Source organism: Tubulanus polymorphus, chromosome 4 (assembly GCF_964204645.1).
Source record: "Tubulanus polymorphus chromosome 4, tnTubPoly1.2, whole genome shotgun sequence".
Taxonomy (NCBI): Eukaryota; Metazoa; Nemertea; class Palaeonemertea; order Tubulaniformes; family Tubulanidae; genus Tubulanus; species Tubulanus polymorphus.
This window is the reverse complement of record NC_134028.1, coordinates 13,266,865-13,288,718: the sequence shown is the minus strand read 5'-3', so window position 1 is coordinate 13,288,718 and position 21,854 is coordinate 13,266,865. Positions and strand designations below refer to the sequence as shown.

The 21,854-nt window shown below is 39.3% G+C and overlaps 1 protein-coding gene and 1 pseudogene across 1 annotated transcript in view; one reads left to right on the top strand and one right to left on the bottom strand.

Moving 5' to 3' along the window:
* The first annotated feature begins 227 nt into the window (after window positions 1–227).
* The window catches only part of LOC141903491 (protein transport protein Sec31A-like), a 232,773-nt gene continuing 211,146 nt past the window's right edge, over window positions 228–21,854 (top strand). The window contains exons 1-3 of the mRNA XM_074791612.1: window positions 228–238; window positions 1,030–1,044; window positions 19,310–19,440. Of these exons, the coding sequence (XP_074647713.1) occupies window positions 19,328–19,440 (113 nt within the window). The 5' untranslated portion in view covers window positions 228–238; window positions 1,030–1,044; window positions 19,310–19,327. The remainder of the gene's footprint in view (window positions 239–1,029; window positions 1,045–19,309; window positions 19,441–21,854) is intronic.
* On the bottom strand, window positions 20,634–21,708 carry LOC141903271 (uncharacterized; annotated as a pseudogene).

Here is a 21,854-nt window from a genome sequence, read left to right as displayed (position 1 = left end):
ACATAACTTTCCATCGCCGCTGCAACACTTGGTTATTATCAAATGCGCATACTATGTCTCCTTGAAATTTCATTTCATCTTGAAACTGACCAAGTTCAGAAAACCATTTTTTCACTGTGTCGTAAGATGCATGAGAACTGGCCGAAAGTACTTTCATGGAGAGAAAACCAGCGCCAAATGAAAAAGAAAGTATGCTTTCTCTTAAATGAAGGGGCATCACATAAACAGGATAACTCAGGTTTGTTACCGATTCAACAGTTTTGCTCAATATGTACTGCTTTCTCGTGTCCTCTATAGATGATTGCGGCATAATACCAGATAAAAATTTAACTAGTGTACCATTGCAGTTTCTCAAGTAACTATTATTGTCTAATTCACTCAATGTTTGAAAATCTTTGAGTTCTGCTAACTTAACCACATCATTTTGAAGATGGGGCTTCAAGGATCTACCTAATGCTACAGCAATTTTATTCAGAGTTTCTTCTGCCAAATTTGTGAAGTCTAACTCCGGACACTCTCCTACCATTGGAATGACAATCACCGGATCCGATTGCGTACCGGTACAGGAATCCTTCTCGAACTTTTGATTTATACGTTCATCCTGACTCCACTCCCTTTTTGGTTCAGAAAATCGATCTTGCCGTGCCGATTTGAAATGTTCGATACATCCTTTGCAAAAACGCAACTCCCTCTTAGGGTTAGGGGGTAGTTTGCTGAACTCCAGAAATAACTTTCTTTGACTGATATTAAAAACTTTCGATATTAATATGAGATTTGCTCCTTCTTCTATGCCCCACTCCTGGTGTCTGTCATTTGCTGAACACTTAGCCTTGAAGCTCATCTTACTGGAAGACAAAGAAATAATAAATCATTTCGTTTCATTGAAAACAAGAAAATTTGAAACTGAGATAGGCTTTGAAGCTGTAAGAATTTTTTTAAACATCTTTTTTTACATCGTCGCGATGATGATTTAATTCGCTCGTATAATATTCAACAGTGATATCTTGACCCAAAAGAATGTTTTTATAGGTTTACATACCTGCTGTAAGTATAATTTATAACACTCTGAATGAGACAATCTAGCGTACACGGGGCATCATTTTTGAAAAATAATTTCTCCCAAACGCCACGCAGGAATCTCGTAGTACACGGTGAAATTGATTGTATACAAGTTTACTTTAACCTAGAAAAGATTCAGCTTCCCACGTGCAATGATAAAATACCACGGCTCTATTTACTGAAGGAAGGCAAGGCAAAATAATTGTGCGAGTCACTTCAAACAGTTGTAGCGATCGCCATCTATGTGGTAACTAACACATCAATATTGAGAAACAAAGAATAAGTTGTTTCTAGCCTTTTTAAACCTTATCCAATCACGAACAACGTAACATAAATGTTTGAGAGGCTAAATATAATTGGTCAGACAGAGTCGGAAGGTAGTCACGTATATTAACGGGATTTTCCGGATGTCACGTAAATTTACGGGATACCCGTAGAAATACATATGCAAGTCGACCTGTTAAAGGCTTCGATACTCTCTGCTGACACAGTATCTGCAGGTAGAGCGTTCCAATCCCTAACTGTTCTGGTATAGAAGGATTGTCGTTTGATTTCAGTACGGGAGAACTTGACTTGGAAAGCTTTCGAGTGCGATTCTCTAGTTTTACGGACAGGTGGAACCAGGCGTGTGCTCGTATCAACCAAAGTTTGTTCGTTGGCGAGTTTATACAATAGTGTGAGTCTGGCCTGTCTTCTTCTTTCCTGTAGTGATTGCCATTGTAGGTGGGACAACATATCTGTTACACTGGATCTATTGTGGTGACGATTTGTGACATATCTTGCAGCTCGATGTTGGATCATCTCCAATCGGTGTATGTCAGTCTGGAGATATGGGTCCCAGACACTGCTCGCATATTCTACAATGGGTCTAACCAGTGATCTGTAAGCTGTGTCCTTCACATGTATCGAGTTTATGTTAACATTCCTTTTCAGAAATCCAATCGTTCGATTTGCCTTTTTGCAAAGTTCTTCAATATGAGGTGTCACACCTGCTCTTCGTGCGACGTTGTTTTGATCCGTTATTTCGTTAATAAACTGTTGATTTACCTTTATTTTATTATGCATCAATTTGTTCAGTAAGGAATTTGCATTCAGAATTAAACAATGATTTTCCCTAAAGTTGTTTTTGTTTTCGTTTATGAGCGATAGTTTACTCAGCATATGATCGGGGTCATCCTTATTACCGAGATGACGTATTTTACCGAGACGAACCGAGATGAAATGAAATAGGCCTATAGCGTATTTTGGGTTTTCTGTTATTTCACAGAAAACCCTATTGATATCCGCGTGATTATTATTATTAGGCCAGCCGTAGGCTGAGCCTATTACTATACAAATGGAGCGAATTTAAATGACATGGTTTCCACACAAAAGGCTCTTTTGCTTGCCAAGTGAGGGCATATTCGAACAAATCACGTATTTTAGCGTAATCCATTCTCGGAATCGTAGCGAGCAGAATTTTGAAATAGGGTCTCATAAAAATGTTTTCTGCATTTTTCACGAAAGTTAAATCGGGAAAATTTCAATTTTTATTAGCCAATCAGGAAGTTGTGTCTTCCCTGTGATTGGTTTATCTGAAAATATCAGCAGCTGTTCACGTGAATTATCGCGATTTCATTACTGGCGCTTTTGCGCATGACGTCATGTATCAACACGCGACAATACTTCCGCGTTCGCTACGTGTTCGCTGATTGGCCCATTTACTGGGAAATTCCACAGAAGCCTAATGTGGTTTGTTACAAGCACTGTGATTGGCCCGACCCGATTCTGGCATGGCTTTAGCTTAGTGGGTTCGAATCCCTTGACGGGTGAAGATGATGGATCCTATCAATATCTATTGAAACAAATAAGTTTCCCGGTTGGGCAGCCGCGGATATCTACCGGAAGTGTTCCGGTTCGATATTTCGAGGTTTCTTTGAATTTTGGAGTGATATTGAAGTCCGGTAAATACCAGCGGTAGATTGTGAAAACCCATTGCATGATATTTGTATTACTTAATCAACGAAAAGCGTCGGGGCCGCGCCAGGAGTTTTCGTGATTCAAGTAGCGCAATAGCCTACTTCTTCGTGTTCGTCCACCTCAATTTTCACTCCGCCGATCTCTGACACGGCTCTGTCCCCGTCGGCGCTGTGATTGCACTTTCGTACCACCAAAAATTTTTTACGCCTTATAAAACGTTACCATTATGAAACCTAAACAATGTTAACCATTCAGCGTCATTTTACAAACGACAGCCGTAAATCGATGTGCAAAACGTCACAGGGCTATGTGTACACAAATAAGCTATCTGGCAAAATATTATTGACATAGATGTAGAATGGCTTCCTGTGATTATATAATGACCTATATTTGAACGTCGAAATGTTATATTGCATTGAATATCATTAGAAGACGTATTGTAATAGTAAAGGATGTATGATTATATCAGAAGCGGCAGGCATAAATAGAAATGATAAGTAAATCGGATTATTCGGTTAAATGGCGGATGTATACACGATTTGGAAGTCTGATATAAAAGTCAGACCCTGACGTGGGCATGCCGGTGGAATGACAAAGCTATCTACGATGTGTGTAGGGCCGGCGTGAATTTCATCAGCGGCTACAAGCGGTCAATATGAAAATGTGTAAACATATAATTTCAATATTCAAAAGTTTTAGAAAATATGTTTGATATTAGGAGTATGCAGGTTTCTTGAGATTAGCAATTTATAATAGCATAGCTATCATATACGGCTCCGCGTCCTCTGATGGCATGTGTATTAGGTGACAATTCAATTCAATTCTTTATTGATCCTTATTACATTGAAATTTCGGGATAAAATTCCCAAATTCAATGAATACAAATTTTAAAATAAATTAATACAACATACATGACACACGGGTAATTCATACAGAACAACATAAGCATGTTATTTTAAATGACAATGTCTACTTCAACCCACCCAGACTCAAGACTCTAGGATATCGAGTGACAGCCAAACCCGTGGCCCGGGCCGGCTGGCTAGGCCACACGATATGCTCGAAGTCATGATGAAGCAGACATCAGAAGAGCTCGTTCTTCAACCATGGAGGCAATAAAGTTGCAGACCAGCTTAGAGGCATAAGTAAATGAAGTCGGTCGCAAGTTCGCGATCAATTATTGAGAATTTTCAATAAAAAAATTTAAACCACTACCGAGAGTCGAAGACCCGCTGTATCATCTACCCAATCGCCAAATCTCATAATTCCCCAAATTTCTTAAAACTTCGATTTCAAATTTGCAATTCCACATTAGCTTAGCCCAGAAATTATACATTTTTTTCGCAGGCGTCAAATAATTTTCTAAAATTAATTTTCTTGTTTATTTCTATATCAGGGTCTGGAGAATAAAAAAGTCAAAATTTGGATATCACATAGTCCTGATTTCATCGAATAAGTCGACCATGGTCGTTACGTTTCCGTACTTATTACCACCTAAAACCGTCTGAACAATTTTGTCACAACCAACATTTCGTTTACAGAAATCAGGTGTTCACGTGAATCCGCGGTATCGTCTACTGTTTTACTTCCGGGTTTTATTTTAAGATTTAAAATTGTATTTCAAGATCGATTTCTATGAAATCTTTAGTTGATTTGGTGTTTGGGAGGAATTTTTATTTGCTCTACAGAAAATTCATCCTTGACAATTGCGCAAGTTTCGCGAAAAAAAGGTTTTACCAAATCGGGTGTATGACCTTGATATGCTAATTAGCCATGTGCCCGAATTGCAAATTCAATCAAATTTCATTCTGCCAAAAAATGTTTAATACCTTGATCATTCGTATATATTTGTATCCCCCGAGGGCCCATCGGCATGAGAAAAATTGAGTCGATCGTACTCAAGATGGCCGTACTGTGATCTTTTTTGTTCCCAAAAATGTCAATTTTGGCCTGGCCTGAATTCTGAGTACTGTAGCTTTCTAATGATGCGCCATGTTTCATTGCAATTTGTAATGGGTATTCTTTGGAAAGGGATCTTTTATATCCGAGAGGGTATTTTTGACCAGGCAATTATGACGCACTTGGCGGCCATCTTGGGGCCATCAGTACTCATTCGTAGGTGGAAAAAAAGTTTTTCCACATCATAATTGATACTTAAGCATATTTTGCTACTCTAATCAATTGGAAAGTTGTAGCTCATGACATGTTCTATGATCGAGGTGAGTTTCAAGCTCATTGGTTTTTTTTTATGGCCACCAGGGGGCGTTGAACAATACAATAATTTAGTATTTCTATATTACATTCGTTCCTGCTGTCTGTGTTAACACACGATTTTACTATGTAAATGATATTGAGCAGGGAGTGTATATTGATAAATATAACCCACAGATTACATCATTTATAAAAAGCAAATCTGACAGGCTGGCCATTGTGCCCCTTGGGGCTCTTGTTAGGCCTATTATTTTCTTCCACACTATTTTTACTAAAAGGACAAAGGCTTTGTTACCTTGCCGCTGTTGTCGATACAATCCGTCTGATATCATTCAGCTCACTTCGATCTACAAATACCCCGTGCGTATTTTGAAGAATCATCGTTACAAAAGCACTGTCGGGCCGTAAACATCGAAAATTGAGCCCCATTCAAAGAGCCGACATGTTTTTCTAAGTCCTCTTTCCGAAATCTACCGCACGTTTCTTGTCACATCAATTATCAATTCAAGCATAAATTAACAAATTTATTACCCAAAGATTGCACATTCTGTTGCGGTTTTTAAAAACTAATTTTAACAATAGCCCATTTTCCTCATCAAATCGTATTACCGATATACAGGAAATTTACTACTTTAGATTTTAAAAGCACTGTCGAGCCGTAAACATCGTCACGGTCATCCTTATTACCGAGATGACGTATTTTACCGAGATCAACCGAGATGAAATGAAATATAATATATTTATTTATTCCTTATCGATTTTAACAATTGACATCATATCATATCAGTAATAAATGCCTGCTGGAGTCATATTTTACATATTTTGTCGGATATGTTTGTAGAAAAAAACTTAACTTTACCGAGATGAGATCGTCGATCAATCAAATTCAATGAAATTTTATTGCTAACCCAGTTTACATATTTGAAGTCAAAATTTTTTTAGAAAAAAAAATATGTAAAATATGACTCTAGAAGGTATTTATTACTGATATAACATGATTTCAAGGGTTAAAATCGATAAGGAATAAATAAATATGCTATATTTCATTTCATCTCAGTTCGTCTCGGTTCATCTCAGTAAAATACGTCATCTCGGTAATAAGGATGACCCCATCGTCATTCCGGGGATTAGCTGCGAGTTTCACATCATCATGAGAATCAAATCGAGTACAAATTAATTTATTACTACCAGTGATTTGGCTGCGGGCGTCAAGCAGTTAGTTTAGCAATATCTATTTTTCTTTATCAAATTAACCGTGTATTTACTAAGATAAATGATAAGTGTACCGGGGAGTCGTAGGCCTAAACGAAACACGCCGAAGAGATATAGCGGAGAAAAGCTGTTATGTCAACGAGGTATCAAAATAAAAGAATATATTACTTTATTCGGCCGCGGGCTTCAACCTCTATCAATTCCATCAATACTCTATATTTCCTACAGTACATATGGATCATTGTCAAATGCACAAGGTATTTACTAAATACAAGTATATAACACAATCCTATCCGTATGCTGGACTAACACTTGACATTCGGAGTAAGCGTTCGCTGTGGGGGAAAGGGGATCGTTCGCTGTGTCGCTTAAAGTGTTTATCGAGTTTGACGCGGCTTTAGGCCTACCGGTACTGAGCTTTACTGTCTCAAACAAACGCAGTATAATTGTTGCGTTTATTAACGGACTCATTGGATTGAACATCAAAACAAAATTTACGATATTTAGGTGGGTTGTTATTCATTAGGCCTACCACCAATCTGTCCGGATGTTAGGCCTACGCATATACATAGGTTAGTAGCCTCTACTAGGTTAAGCGTTCGCTGTGGGGGAAGGGAGATCGTTCGCTGTGTCGCTTGAAGTGTTTATCGAGTTTTACACGACCTTAAGGCTTTAGTATGGTGGCTGATAAGGGCCATGCGTAAAAAAAACACGTAGGCCGATATGCAAATGAGGGCGACATTATGACAAAGCGACAAAACTAAAATAACGCGACAAAACAATAATTTTGGTTTTGTCGCCCGCGACAATTCATTATTTTGGTTTTATCGCCCGCGACAATTCATTATTTTGGTTTTATCGCCCGCGACAATTCATTAATTTGGTATTGTCACCCGCGACAAATCAATATTTTGATTTTGTCGCCCGCGACAATTCATTATTTTGGTTTTATCGCCCGCGACAATTTTTTTTTTGTCGCGGTTTTATCGCCTGCGACAATTCAATATTTTGGTTTTATCGCCAGCGACGATTCATTATTTTGGTTTTATCGCCCGCGACAATTCATTATTTTGGTTTTATCGCCCGCGACAATTCATTAGTTTGGTTTTGTCGCCCGCGACAATTCAATATTTTGGTTTTGTCGCCTGCGACAATTCATTACTTTGGTTTTATCTCCAGCGACAATTCATTATTTTGGTTTTATCGCCCGCGACAATTCATTATTTTGGTTTTATCGCCCGCGACAATTCATTAGTTTGGTTTTGTCGCCCGCGACAATTCAATATTTTGGTTTTGTCGCCCGCAACAATTCAAGATTTTGGTTTTATCGCCTGCGACAATTCATTTTTTTGGTTTTGTCGCCCGCAACAATTCAATACTTTGGTTTTATCGCCAGCGACAATTGATTATTTTTGTTTATCGCCCGCGACAATTGATTATTTTGGTTTTATCGCCCGCGACAATTCATTTTTTTGGTTTTGTCGCCCACTTTATTAGCTTTTGAATTATTAGGCCAATTAATAACGCAATAAAGACTTATGCTTTCGCCTATTTTGAAGTCGATTAATCTGATATAGTGTCGAATATTAAGGTCATTTTGGCAGATTCTTTTTTTTTTTAAAGTGATATTAAAGCGATCATTCAAGTGATCCTACTTAATGAAAGATCACATATTATTTCTTTTTCGAAAGATGTACGGAAGCTTATATGTCAAAAGCGATAAAGGGCCTCGAGTTGTCGCGTTCCAACTCGACAAGTCACTATATTTATGTCGATATATCGCGATATATCGCATCAAGTCGACATGAATATGTCGACATATCGTGACGTTTTCACGACAAATTTCACTTTCTCGCCCATTTTCCACGGGGCAAGCCGTCATTTGAAGACACGTTGAAATGTAAGATGAGGACGCCAGTAATATGGCGACTGTACTGAAGTGATAAAGGGCCTCGAGTTGTCGCGTTCAAATTCGACAAGTCACCATATTTATGTCGATATATCGCGTCAAGTCGACATGAATATGGCGACATATCGTGACATTTTCACGACAAATTTCGCTTTTTTGCCCATTTTCCACAGGACAAGCCGTCATTTGAAGACATGTCTAAATGTAAGATGAGGACGCCAGTGATATGACGACTGAGTTTCAAGTCGTCATGAATATGTCGACTTGTCGCGAGGAAAATGGTCGTGAGAACGAAATATGTCGTCAAAACATTACGATATGTCGACATATTGATGTCGAATTGACGCGATATATCGCGGTATGTCAACATGAATATGGCGACTTGTCGAGTTGGAACGCGACATCTCGAGGCCCTTTATCGCTTCCGTACGACTGAGTTTCAAGTCGTCATGAATATGTCGAATTGTTGCGAGGAAAATGGTTGAGAAAACGAAATATGTCGTCAAAACGTCACAATATGTCGACATCTTCATGTCGACTTGAAGCGATATATCGCGATATGTCGACATAAATATGGCGACTTTGTCGAGTTGGAACGCGACAACTCGAGGCCCCTTATCGCTTCCGTACTTCCGTATATATGGGACCCGTACAAAACCGTCGCGACCTTTTATCACGACGAAATTATGTCGAACAAACGTGATATATCGCGATTTATCGACATAATTAAGTCGATATATCGTGTTAATATCATGATAAATCGTTATACGGATCACGCCTTTCACCAATCTCGACGTCTGTATCTCAACATAACCTCGTACCGTCGACATAATTATCACCCCTTTAGCTAAAATGTCGTGATACGTATGGCAATTTATTGAGACAATATCGCAAAAAGTCGACATAAAAATCACGACATTTTAAATAAGGTCTTCCTAGTTACATCGATATATTGAGATGGTTAACCTAATTTCAATAAGGGGACGCATACTTAATGATGTTTAATGTTAGATGAATATGAAAGAAGAAATGAAGTTGGCAGAAAAATTAAAATTACTTTATCATCACCAGAATCTGGTGGACATATTGAATGTTGGGGTTCAAGTAGAATACCCCAAATGCTGGGGCACAATAATAGTGTTCGGTACATGGTCGATGAACTAAATAGGTCATTCGCATCAATACTTTGTCACAATTGATTTGCGGTATATTTTGGATTACTGTGTATGTCATTTGTCAGGACATTAAACAGTAGACGACTTAGGATACTACCTAGCGTGACTCCACTAGTTAGACCGACTTATTCCAAGATGAGGCGTTCCATTGATTTTGGCTATAAGTTTTCGTTCAGAGATAACTGCTGAGCCATTTGGGCGACCTATCATTGATACTGTTTCCTAATAGCCTGTTTAGTTAGTAATGGCTGATGTTGTGCCTTATCAAATGCTTTGTCGAAATCCACCGATGAACAGGATTCTAAGACAGCAGAAAACCCGTTATCGCTGCTTTGCAGCTATATTTATTTATTTCAGCAGGCATTTATTACTGATATAATATGATTTCAATGGTAGAAATCGATAAGGAATAAATAAATATGTTATATTTAATTTCATCTCGGTAAAATACGTCATCTCGGTAATAAGGATGACTGTACAATTGCGTAGGCCTAATGCTTAAAAATCCACTCCGCGGACACTCGGAAACATTACAGTGACGTCATCACCTGCTCATTAGTATAACAAAATATGGTAAAAGTGCAGATCCGCACCTCTCGTAGATGGTTCAATCAATTAAATTAGATATCACTGATTCAGACCCAAAATGTCATAAGCAATTCAGGTAGTCATTTACCTGTCTCTGGTTTAGTTTCACGATCGGATATTTTCACAAACCACAGTCAGGAATGGGAAGGTCATTTTTGTATGCAATCTTCGTCAGCCAATTTGACTGACGAGTAATTTGCCTGGCATTTCATTGTCTCTTAAGATATCCGTCTAATTTTTGTTGTAATCGACGCACAACAGATTCGTAGTTTGTTTGATACCTATAACACCTCACCTGACGATCTTAATCCATGTGCAAATCGGCCGTAAAGTGAGAGTAAATTTCCGTCGAGTCAACAGCTGCCATTTTGAAAATTACTGGAGGTGCTGGCACCTGTGGACTGAGGCCAGGACAACAGCACAAACTAACGAAGCGAAAGGACGAAATTGAAAAAATTAAGAAATCAACACTTATTTACATTTTTCTTTTACCAGAATTTATTATTTCCTTATTCATTATGGAAAACACGATGACTTGATATATAAGTTGGAAAACCATCAAAAATAAAAGTTGTCGTTTCGTCTGGGAAGTTTTATATAAATCCTTGTAGGTCCCCTTGACTTATCATGCCACATGTGCAATACAGAGAAATGGCGGCCACTGGCGAAATTTGTGGAGAAATTAATTAATTTCTCAAAATAATGTTGATTAATCACTCGAAACATACATAAAATTGGATTATTTCGAAAGGTACCTGTGTTAGTTTGTGAATTAAGCCATTACCTAATTGTGGACTGAAGTGAATAGAAAGTATATTTTTGAAGTGTTACTTTTTTCAACCGTGTTTTGGCCCTTGTCATCCCTAGCATTGGTATAAGCCCATCCGATTATAAAAAGCTTACCACCAACGATTAGGTAACTAACTACAATTCAGGACACTGGTTTATTTTATGGTATCTACACTAGAAAGTGCATTTTAGCCTGGATTTTGTCTCGAGATCGTCATGATTTTTGAACCAGACGCCATATTGGATGGGTCAATCTAAAGTGAAGATTTGTTTCGAATATTTGCTGAAACAATATTTCATGACCCACTCATTTTGAGGAAGAAAAATATAAATTTCTTGTCTATTTCAACGATGATATCTTGAAATTTGGTTTGCATTAATAACCCCAGTGACAGTTGACAAAAATTTGATTAGTTTTATGTACTGATTACCCTCACATCATTTCAGTAATAACTTAAGACAAATCTTCACTTCAGATTTTCTAATCCAATATGGCGTCCTATCGAAAGAACGTCAAGATGCTGAGATAAAAACCGGGCCAAAAATCTGCTTTCTAGAAGAGATATCATAAAATAAATCACTGCATTTGATTCTGTGAGACATTCTGAAGTTAGAACAGTGATTTGTAATTCAGTAGATAGGTCAATCAAGAGAGGTGCGGATCTGCACTTTTACCCAAATTACAGCAGGTGGTGCCACGTGACGGGCCAGAAAAGCCCGAACAAACAAATTTATGCAAATTCCTTACTGAACAAATTGATGCATAATATTCGCAGATCAACTGATTATTAACGAAATTACGGACTAAAACCAGGGTTCGTCGCGGTGCTTGAAAAGCTTGAAATGGCTTGAATTTGAGAAATACTACTCAAGCGCTTGAAAACAGCTTGAAAATAGATCGAAAGCTTGAAATAATTATTTTAGACTTGAAATAAAAAGATATGGCTTGAAATGTTTGATTATCACAAATTTTCTTCTTCGCGAATTTTTTTCGATGAAATCGCAGACAGAATATGTTCTTGAGTCGTTTCTATGCGTGCATCATGTTTGTGGCATCCATAAAGAAATTAATTGAATTGTATTAAATCGCGAGACTCACTTGCACTGCGACTTATGGTGAAACTCTCCGGTGTCTGGAGACTTGAACATATGGGGAAATTTCAGTCATGCATGTTATCGAGCATTGATGTAAAATGGCATTGAAATCCCACACCAGGTGTGAGAGCCATGTTGAAGGCACCGCGACCTAGTCAAAGTCATTGAACATTTTAAATTTCGTATTAGGCCATCCAAAAATAATGGTCTGTTTGCCGTCACCCGACCTACCCGACTTCAAAGGTACCAAGTGGAAACTTTTTTCTTGGATTCATTGAAATAAATTTTATTTTTGATACAAATGGCCAACCCACTGCCGATGTATGAGCTATGTATGTTTGAAGTTAAGTGTGCATTGTGTGAAAACATGCCTCGACTATAGTTGAAGTTTTCCAAAAAACTGGCAGTGTTCTAATAAGCTGCCATTCATTCTTAGTGACTATATTAAAGCTGGTAATGTTATAGCGTGCATATATTAAGTCTACTGTTTCATTTGGAATGCAGATTTGGGATATTATTTCCACTAAAAGAGGTGATAATAAATTTGTTGTTTTTTTTGCCCCAAAATTTTGCAAAAAAAAATGATTCTTCCTTCCTACTGACTTATCCCAAAAATTTTAGTAGGTGTAACGGCAAAACAGAAAATTAATTTGGGATGGCCTAATATCCAAATCTTGATTGATATGAATATCTAAGCTAGGAAATGCTGAAAATCATTGTGATAAACGGGTTTCATCTCAAACAGAATCGTATCAACTCTGAGGTTCCACTGGAATCAAAATTTTACCTTTTTTAAACATTTTTATACGAACCTGTTAGAAATAGGCAAATTGGCTGCGACTGTCGAAAATTGCTTCCAACGTGCCTTAAAAATAGCTTGAAAATAGTATAAATCTAGCTTGAAATGGCTTGAATTTCACCTGAGCTTGAGACAATGAACCCTGAAAACATCGCACGGAGAGCAGGTGTGACAGACAGTAGGTCGTTTACACAACTTATATCAACCCGCCATCTAAATAATTACCACCACTGTTATCAGTCAGGAACACTTTCCAAAAACGGCTTATTCTGCCTATTTCGGCGTTTTCTGCCAATAACGGCAGAATCAGCCATTTTATCAGCCACTCAGTTTTGAAACTTTCACAGTCGTTTATGGCTTAATCAGCCAGTTTCAGCTCACTAAGTTTCGAGTTTTGCTTTAAAGTTGACCATTAACAGTCTGTGACTGGTAAAAACACTCTTTTGGACCTTTTGACTTAAGTACATGTTTATGAAAATTGATCTGACTTAAAACTGCATCCTTTACGCTACCTTATGTTGGGCTAATTTATCAAGTTCATCGTCAACCACGGATTGACTTACCCAGATTGTGCCACATTTCGTGGACATATTGGTGGTAGCATTGACCTTTTTGGTTTACCTTTGTCAGCGATATGATGTTGGCATTGAGCCAATTCATGTAAAATCGCAGTACTTTTTTATGTGAGCATTTGTTTCATTGGTTCGTGGCTTAAACAACGTATAATCGATGCGATTGAAGACATGGCGAACCTCCGTCGATGACATGGTCAACTGAGTTAAAATTCTACGAAAAACTGTTTTTGGCAGGAAAATTCTTAGCTCTCGCGTATAAAATTGCAATGACCTCGATTGGGGGGCGTCGTCTCTACGAGCGAATGTGATTGGCTGTTTTTGGGATATACGGGGAATTCCGGCGCTACTAAAATAATTATGGGAAAGCCATAGAATGGCGTACGTTTCATTGGACTAGGTGCCGTATACGTACGTGCCGATTTCAATTGCTCATTGCTGGTGAGGATGTAATTATTTCACTCATCTGCCATGATATTGTTTCATTTTAATACCCGGTGATTGTTTTGATTGACATTGAAGTGTAAGCGAATATTCACTTACACGAGGCCTCCACATGCACGCAGAGTGCTATACCACACACACTAGCTTGTACAGTACACTACTAAGGGTGATGCTGTAACGCGTGCACATTTGACATGAAAAAAGGCTGAATAATCGTAGCAGAAGATGAGCACTGTGTTTTCTGTTCGATAGAATTTGTAATAGGCCTAAATTGTAATTTCTTGTGACCTGAAAATACTAAGCAGCAAACTATAAGGTCTGTCGTTGTCTGAATATTGTAGTGGTAAATTCCAGAATTTAAAACGATCTAATAGCCGATTTCTTCTGTACCGGTATTTTAGCTTCCGTGACCAACATTGGAAGAGGTTTCCAAGACCCAATATTCAGCCACTCTCTGATAGGCCTATGTGACATCATATGAATTTTAGGCCATCCCAAAATAATGATCTGTTTGCCGTAACCCGACCAACCCGACTTCAAAGGTACCGAGTGTAAACTTTTTTCTGGGATTCATTGAAATAGATTTTATTTTTGATAAAAACGGCCGACCGACACACTGCCGACTATGAGCAACGTATGTTTGAATTCAAGTGTGCATCGTGTGACAACATGCCTTGACATGTGGCCTAGTTTACGTTTTCCAGGAAACTGGCAGTGTTCCAATAAGCTGCCATTCATTCTAATAGTGACTATATTAAAGCTGGTAACGTAAAAGCGCGCACATACCGTCAAAACCGGCGTATAAGTCTACGCAGCGTATAAGTCGAGGTCGATTTTTAGACCTACATTTCATGATTTTAACATATATCCGGCTTATAAGTAGAGTCCCTTCTCTTAGAAGAATAATTACTTGTATCATATTAAATAGTTTGTTTTGATAACGATGTGCACCACGCGTCAGCCTGATTGCTGCAGTGCGTTAATCAATAGACTGTTACACACACACTCAGGTATAATACACTACCATACAGTGATACAGTAGTGTGAGTCACACGCTATATATAGCCTAATGTATTAAGCGCTGCTATGAGCGCGCATATATGAATACATCGTTTTAAATGAAGCTGTGTCAAAATGAAAGAAGTTTTTTTTCATTAAATAAATTTATTTATCATGAATAATTATTCAAACTGTTATAGCAGTGAGAAGATGAACAGTGTCTTTTTTGTCTGGTAGAATCAATATTTCTTGTGACCTGAAAATACTTAGTAGAAAACTGTACTCGGCGTATAAGTCGAGGTCAATAATTAAGTGGTAAAATCAAGGGTTAAAAACTCGACTTATACGCCGGTTTTTACGGTATTCAATGTACTGTATCATTTTTAACACATAGGCCTAGATGACGCTCTGAACGAACTTATAATTTTAGATTAATTCTCGAAATCTACGCTATTAGACAAATTTCCCGTGCACAACGTAGATGATTTTTGCGATATTGTTTCCATGTAAAAAGGTGATAAATTTGGTTTTTTTTTGCAAAAAAATTTCTACCTACCTACCGACTCATCCTGAAAAGTTGAGTCTGTGTTATAGCAAACAGACAATTATTTTGGGCCTTATTTGAATATTTTTTTATATTGTGAAACATATTTTTTTTTTGAAAATATAAAATAGTTTCCCTGCCGCGCCTACCTGTACCCTACAAACTTTTGGACGTGGACCGTAACCAAATGTATATCTTTGTGCTTATTTGACTACAAAATAATTCTTTAAGTAAGATAAAATACAATATAAACTTGTGGAACTTTGAAGTCATGAATTAAAAAGATTTTTCAAGCAATGCCCTTATTCCAAACAACCTCTAGCTTTCAAGGTAAACCACACTTTGCCCATGGGCAATTTATTAAACGATCGTGATAATCTTGAGACAAAATCCAGGCTAAAAATCTACTTTCCAGTAAGATATCATAAAATAAAAAGCTGTTTTGAATTCCAGATGACATTCTGGGTCTGAAACAGTGATATTCCCGTCAATACATTCCCTGTAAAACATACATAGCCAAAACTAGCTTGGCCGGAAAACCCGCCAGGAATTAACGACTTTGAGACCGAGCGGTGGCGCCCTCCACCTGAAACCGCCATCTTTTTTCACTGGAGGGGACCCGCGTTGTCTTCCTTCTTTGTGTGGTAGGAAAATCGAGTTAAATCAACCCTATAGACGTTTGTGTGTGGACCTTTGTATGGTGACAATAGAAGGACAACAGTGGGGAATCGTTGATTGTTCAGTCAGCTCTCGGTGAGAGTTCTTTTCATGAATTCTGAATTTGGAAAATTTAGATTTATCGATTGATCCCTTCCTTCTCCAGTCGCTCATGATCGTTATAAGCTCAATTTTATCAGTACACACTACTCCCCTCTGGGTTGTCCGTAGGCCTAAGTTCTGTTTTATATCTCGTGGTGTAATTTGTCGTTCGATTTAATCGATTCCGTATTAATAGATATAAATGTATGATTTTTGCACTTCGTTTTATATCTGTATTAAAAGTGTACTTAAATTTCAGTAAAATGTCAAACGGTGTTTCTGTACCAAAGGGTCAGAAGCGGTGTTCGGGTGCCACATGCACCGAATTTTTAGGCATCTGGGACTTGCACCCCACCTGCCAAAAATGTCGTTCTACTCAGAAAGGATCTGCTTGTTCAAGATCAGTTAGATGTTCGGTTTTCTAGGGTTGGGAGGAGTCCACCTGGAAACCGGCGAACAAATCCTGCTCCTACGTTTCGCTTAAATCGAAGTCTAAAGCAGCAGACATGTCTGTTGCTTCGGAGGTTTCTATGGCTCCATTGGTCCCGGTCAGACCTACAAGCTCACAGAATCCTGTCGTTACCTAGGAGCAGCCAGTTCCTGGCAACAGAAAATCGGTCGACCAAGTGCCGGCTCAGCCCCGGGAAATCCCCCGGTCCCGATCACCCATAGGTGCAAACGTTCCCGTTTGCCCAATTGGGCATCTCTCACCCGTGCCCAAATGTACAGGGATTATGAGAGGTATCGTATAAGGCACTCGTCTCCAGTACCTCGCTATCAATCCTGTTCACGCTCACCTATAGTGCGTTCGGCGTCGTGCCAACCGTCATCCTCCGAAGATATGTCATCGGTGTTAGCGGCTATTAAGCTTCAGATGTCTGTTCCTGGCGGAATTGCGGTCTCTGCACTCGAAACAAGGGGTGTTAGATAATCCTCCGGTCTCCGAGGAGGATTTCTCCCACGAGTTAGGGCTCGATCGAGACAACGATTTTGATGAGGAGACCCCAGTAGCTGGCTCCCCCCTGGGCCTTCACAGGTGCTGTCTCAATTGACTGAAAAGCAGACACCGGACCCTGTGCAGCTGGAGGTCAGTCTCCCTCGTAGTAGAAGGGCGGTCTCACCGGTCCCTTCAGTCGCAACTGAGGTGTTGACGGCGGGAGACATGCCCTTTCTCGGAACTAATAAGAGATATTTTCTTGTAATACCAGGGTTCGATACCTAAACCTAAGGTATCGCAGCCTAGGGGTGTAGCCTCCCAGATTTTTCATCAACTGGAGGACCCGTCAGCTGTACAGCCTGTCCTTGTACAATATCCTGCCTAGAGCCACCTATAACTAGGTTTAGATCGCGTTATTATGCGACTCCTGGTGCTTCCTTTAAGCCGAACAGTGTCATCGACACCGACGCATCCACCCTAGGCATACCGTCGTGCACCCGGCTCACTATTCCATGCCAAAACAGGCCATGGCGGCCATGCAGTCGTTAGCCGAAAGCATGTGTCAAATAGGATCGTTCCAAGACATCGCCCTAGTGGCGATGCACGGGGATCTAGCGGCCGCCAAGACTCAGCTCGCGTCACCCAGCCCAGACTTAGACGCAGGCCACCGACGGTGTAGCCACATTAGATCTGCTTCTGCAGTCATCGGCAAAGTCCATTTGCCACCAGGTCCCGGTCGCTGTTGGGCGACAGGCGAACCTAGCCTTGATAGCCGGACATTCTTTATTAAAAGAAACCAAGCTACCGGTTTCGGTAAAACAGACTGTACAGAGCCTTGCTAGGTCTCTCCAGCCGTTTGTTCTCCGGATGACGCGGCCCGGCTGCGCATAAAGCCCAGAAGCTCAAGGAGACCCAACAGAGACCGGCCCTTATCGCATTTCGAAAAAGCAGGAATCTACTCAGAAGTCTTCCTCCTCTACCCGTCAGTCAATTGTTGTAACGCTTCAGGAGGGTGCCAACCGCTCCTCTCAGTACAAGCAGTCTGGCTGGGCAAATCAAGAGCAAAGGCCCAAAAAGGGCCAGCCCTTTCGCAAACAGGCAAAAGGTAAATGAAGGTTACCGTCCAGTGGGTCCGTGCCTCAGTTATTATGCTTCCCACTGGAACGCCGTCTTAGGCGATACCTGGGAGACACGCACCGTCTCTGCTGGGTATCGCCTTCCCTTCCGAAGGAGACCTCCCCCAGATATGCTCTAGATTTAGTGCGCGACTTAGGTTTTGCAGTCAACCAGGATGATTGTGGTGAGGGTCAAAGTCATTAGTTATTCTATGTGGTCACCAGGGGCGTTGAATTGTAGACGGAATCCAGTTATTGTGGTACGTTTTGAAGATGCATGTATGGATTGTCTTCATGTTTGGTTTATACATGTATCTACCCCAGATACATCTTCTGATCCAGGAAGAAAGACACTCTAAATATTTGGATGGATATATGAAAGCTGTGGGTACTGGAGTGTGTAACGGGTAGTGTAGTCTGATCTGTGTGCATTTGTGGCCAGCACACAGATCACTTTGTTCAATGGGGTTTGGTCCAGGACTCGCGAGATTTTCAACAACACGGAAGTAACGTGTAATAAATGATGACTTGACTGCATGACTACCTACCACCCCTCATTATTATTGGAAAACTAAACGTTCGGCACTGACTAAAAGTTAGTAATAACATTTTAGAAATGGCCAGAATAGTTACTTAGGTTCTATCTCATTTTTATTTTACAATTGCGATTGGTATAATTTTTTTTAAACGGCCGTTAAGGCTTCATGTTTCGTCTGCAATTCACCGCAAATAGTTACGCAACTACGCACATTTCAGTGTTTTGGCAGCTGTACACTCAATCGGCACCGTTCGTGACTAGCTTCACTGCGGTATTATCATTAATTAACATCGCCATATCACATCATCAACTTATATTGTGCCTTAAAACCCTAACAGCCGAAATAATTGAAATGCACACACGATATCTATCATTGAAAATTGAGAGAGTGGCCATGTTTGTGTTTGCTGCTTCGCGTAAATCCCGCGTGTTGGCGCAACCGCGCGGAGTGGGGCCGATACGTCAAGCACTTTGTTAACTGTATTCAGCATGGGGTGTTTGATATTGAAAATATCAGTTCGTCATGCGTTTCACCAAAAATGCAAATGTGCCAATATATTTAACTGATTTAAATTTTCATCAAATTATAATTTTTATTTTCCTAGGATAGAGGAAGCCCTATTATGAGAGTTAAAGAAATTAGAAGGACGGCTAATATAGCCTGGTCTCCAGCCACTCAACATCCTGTATATATTGCTGCTGGAACTGCTGCCCAACAACTTGATGCTACATTTAGGTGAGTTGAGTTGTTGATATACACATTGTTAGGCCAGCTGTAAACTAAGCTTAAATCTATGAGGGGCTTGAGACACTTAAGATTCCTCTCTAAAAACAATTGTGTATCTACCTTTCTATTTGGCTGTCTGTTCATAGACAGAATCAAGTGATTTAGCCCATTTGGGGTGTAGCAACAGCAGTTAATTTCATTCTCTACTTCTTTCACACCCTCTGATTGGTGATATCATATGAATTTTTAATCTAAATATTTCTCATATGTGACTGGTGCTGGCAAAATCAGTCAGTTGGGTCAAATGATCAAATTTGAGATTAACACATATCCTGAAAGCCACTGTATAAACTTAAATCAATTTAAAAAAAAATTATATTGATATCTCAAAAATTGATCAAGTTATGCCATTTTAAAGATCTATGGACGGCTGAAGTGGTTTCTGAGAAATCGTGGGTTAAAGTTGGGGGTACTTAGTTCAACAATGCACCATAGCAACCATTGTCCTAAGGTTGAGATAATGTCTTCAAATTCTCACCATAGCTTGGTGGGTCCATGTACAATATATTTCTCGTAATAACCAAGATTCCTGTTGATAGTTTGTCAAAATTTTGGCGACTGAAAATAATACGAATATTCGAGAATTGGAAAATTTGAAAAAATTTCAAAATTTTTAATCATGTTTCAAACAGATTCAAATCGCAATTTAAAACAGAGAGATACATGCAAGAAATGGTTGTATGTGGTACTGAAGCAAGGAAGTGGGAGATTATGAGATGATTTATTTTTAGATACATTGCTAAATTACCAATTCCAGATCGATCACCTCTTCAGACTGCGATTCACCAAAAATCAAAACCTGCTCTTCAGAAATTCCAGATATATCGATACTGTATCATGAACCGTATATTTTCTTTTAAATGAACACTGCACAATTTAAAGGGTAATCATTACACAATTCATTTTAACAGATTCGTGACCAATCAGGCTTTAGAACTATTACTGTCGAACCGAACAATTCATACTTCACAATGCCGTGTATCCATTCAATCTCATCATACAATCACTTATGTATTAGGCCTAACAGTTCAATATCAAGATATCCATGATCAGTTTATAAAACTACTCCATAACTATGACCTCGATCCTGACGACGTCCAGAATTTGAATATGCACTCCGGCCATGTTTGGCTGGAGGCAGAACCGGCACATCTAATTCATCAAAAGAGAGTTCTAAGTGTGCAACTGGCTGGCGATCACTGGGTAATGGACAGGAAATATCTCTAGTGTTGAAACTGCAGAATTCAAGATATTGTTTCCAACTGTAGTGCTGGCATTAACCACTTCTGCGATGTCGTTGAGGCAGGAAACCATACTCCGTCTATACCTCTGCTTTATTAGTACGAAACACCAGTCAGGAGCAAATTTTGTATGGCCAGCTATCAAAAAGTTCATGGTTATCGATGCGTGAAGTCTATGTATGGTACGCCAAGTAAGGTACCATAAAAAACAGTTGTTCTTGTTTTGTCCGCTACAATTATCGCAGTGAAGGTCGACATGTTTTTCACTTAATCCATAATTCTCAAAGAAATGGTTCAGATAGCAGAATGGTTCACTATACTATAGTGTACATGTATATCATTCGAGGCAAGTGCATTACTGGCGAGCTGCTTGCAACCAAGTGAGTTAATTACAGATTTGCAGTCCGCAACCATGGATTAATAAAGTGACCGTTCCAATGTTACCTTAGTAAGATGGTCCTCCTGCGCACGTAAACGATCAGTTTTCATTTCTTATAATTGAATATTTACACTACGATAAATTGCCGAATTATTCTCGTGACATGTCCAACAGAGGTCCCTCATCGGTCGGCTGAGAACATAGAACAGCAGAAGAGTTCTCCAAAGTTTTCTAAATGAATGCAGACTGACGGCACGAAACTCTGTAAAATAGATTTTTAGAACTTGTTACCATACTGTGAGATAACCTTCTGGAACAACATTACTCTCAGTCTGTCAGAAACCATTTTTAGTCCCCAAAACTGATAACTGAGTGCTGCTTCGACCATCCAATACGTGATGCAATTTATTCTCACCTAGGCCTAAAAAGAATGTCAGATATAAACAGTTAAAAAATTGATTAATTTCAAACTTACCAGCTGACACCATAGCTTGCTTATACATCCTCCAAATACTGGCTTTGGTCATGTGCGACAAGGGAGTTTAATGTCGAATCGTTTGTATCCTGGCACCCTGCCGGGTAACGACATTGAGTGGATCTCGGCTAAGTTGACGATGAAGGTGATGACTCATGTAGTATCATCGAAACTGATGATTCGTTTATTTTTCTCTCGGCGGCCACCAGATTCTTTGTATCGTGGTGGTAAACCATTTTCCTTGTAATGTTTTATGAGTGGCTACCTC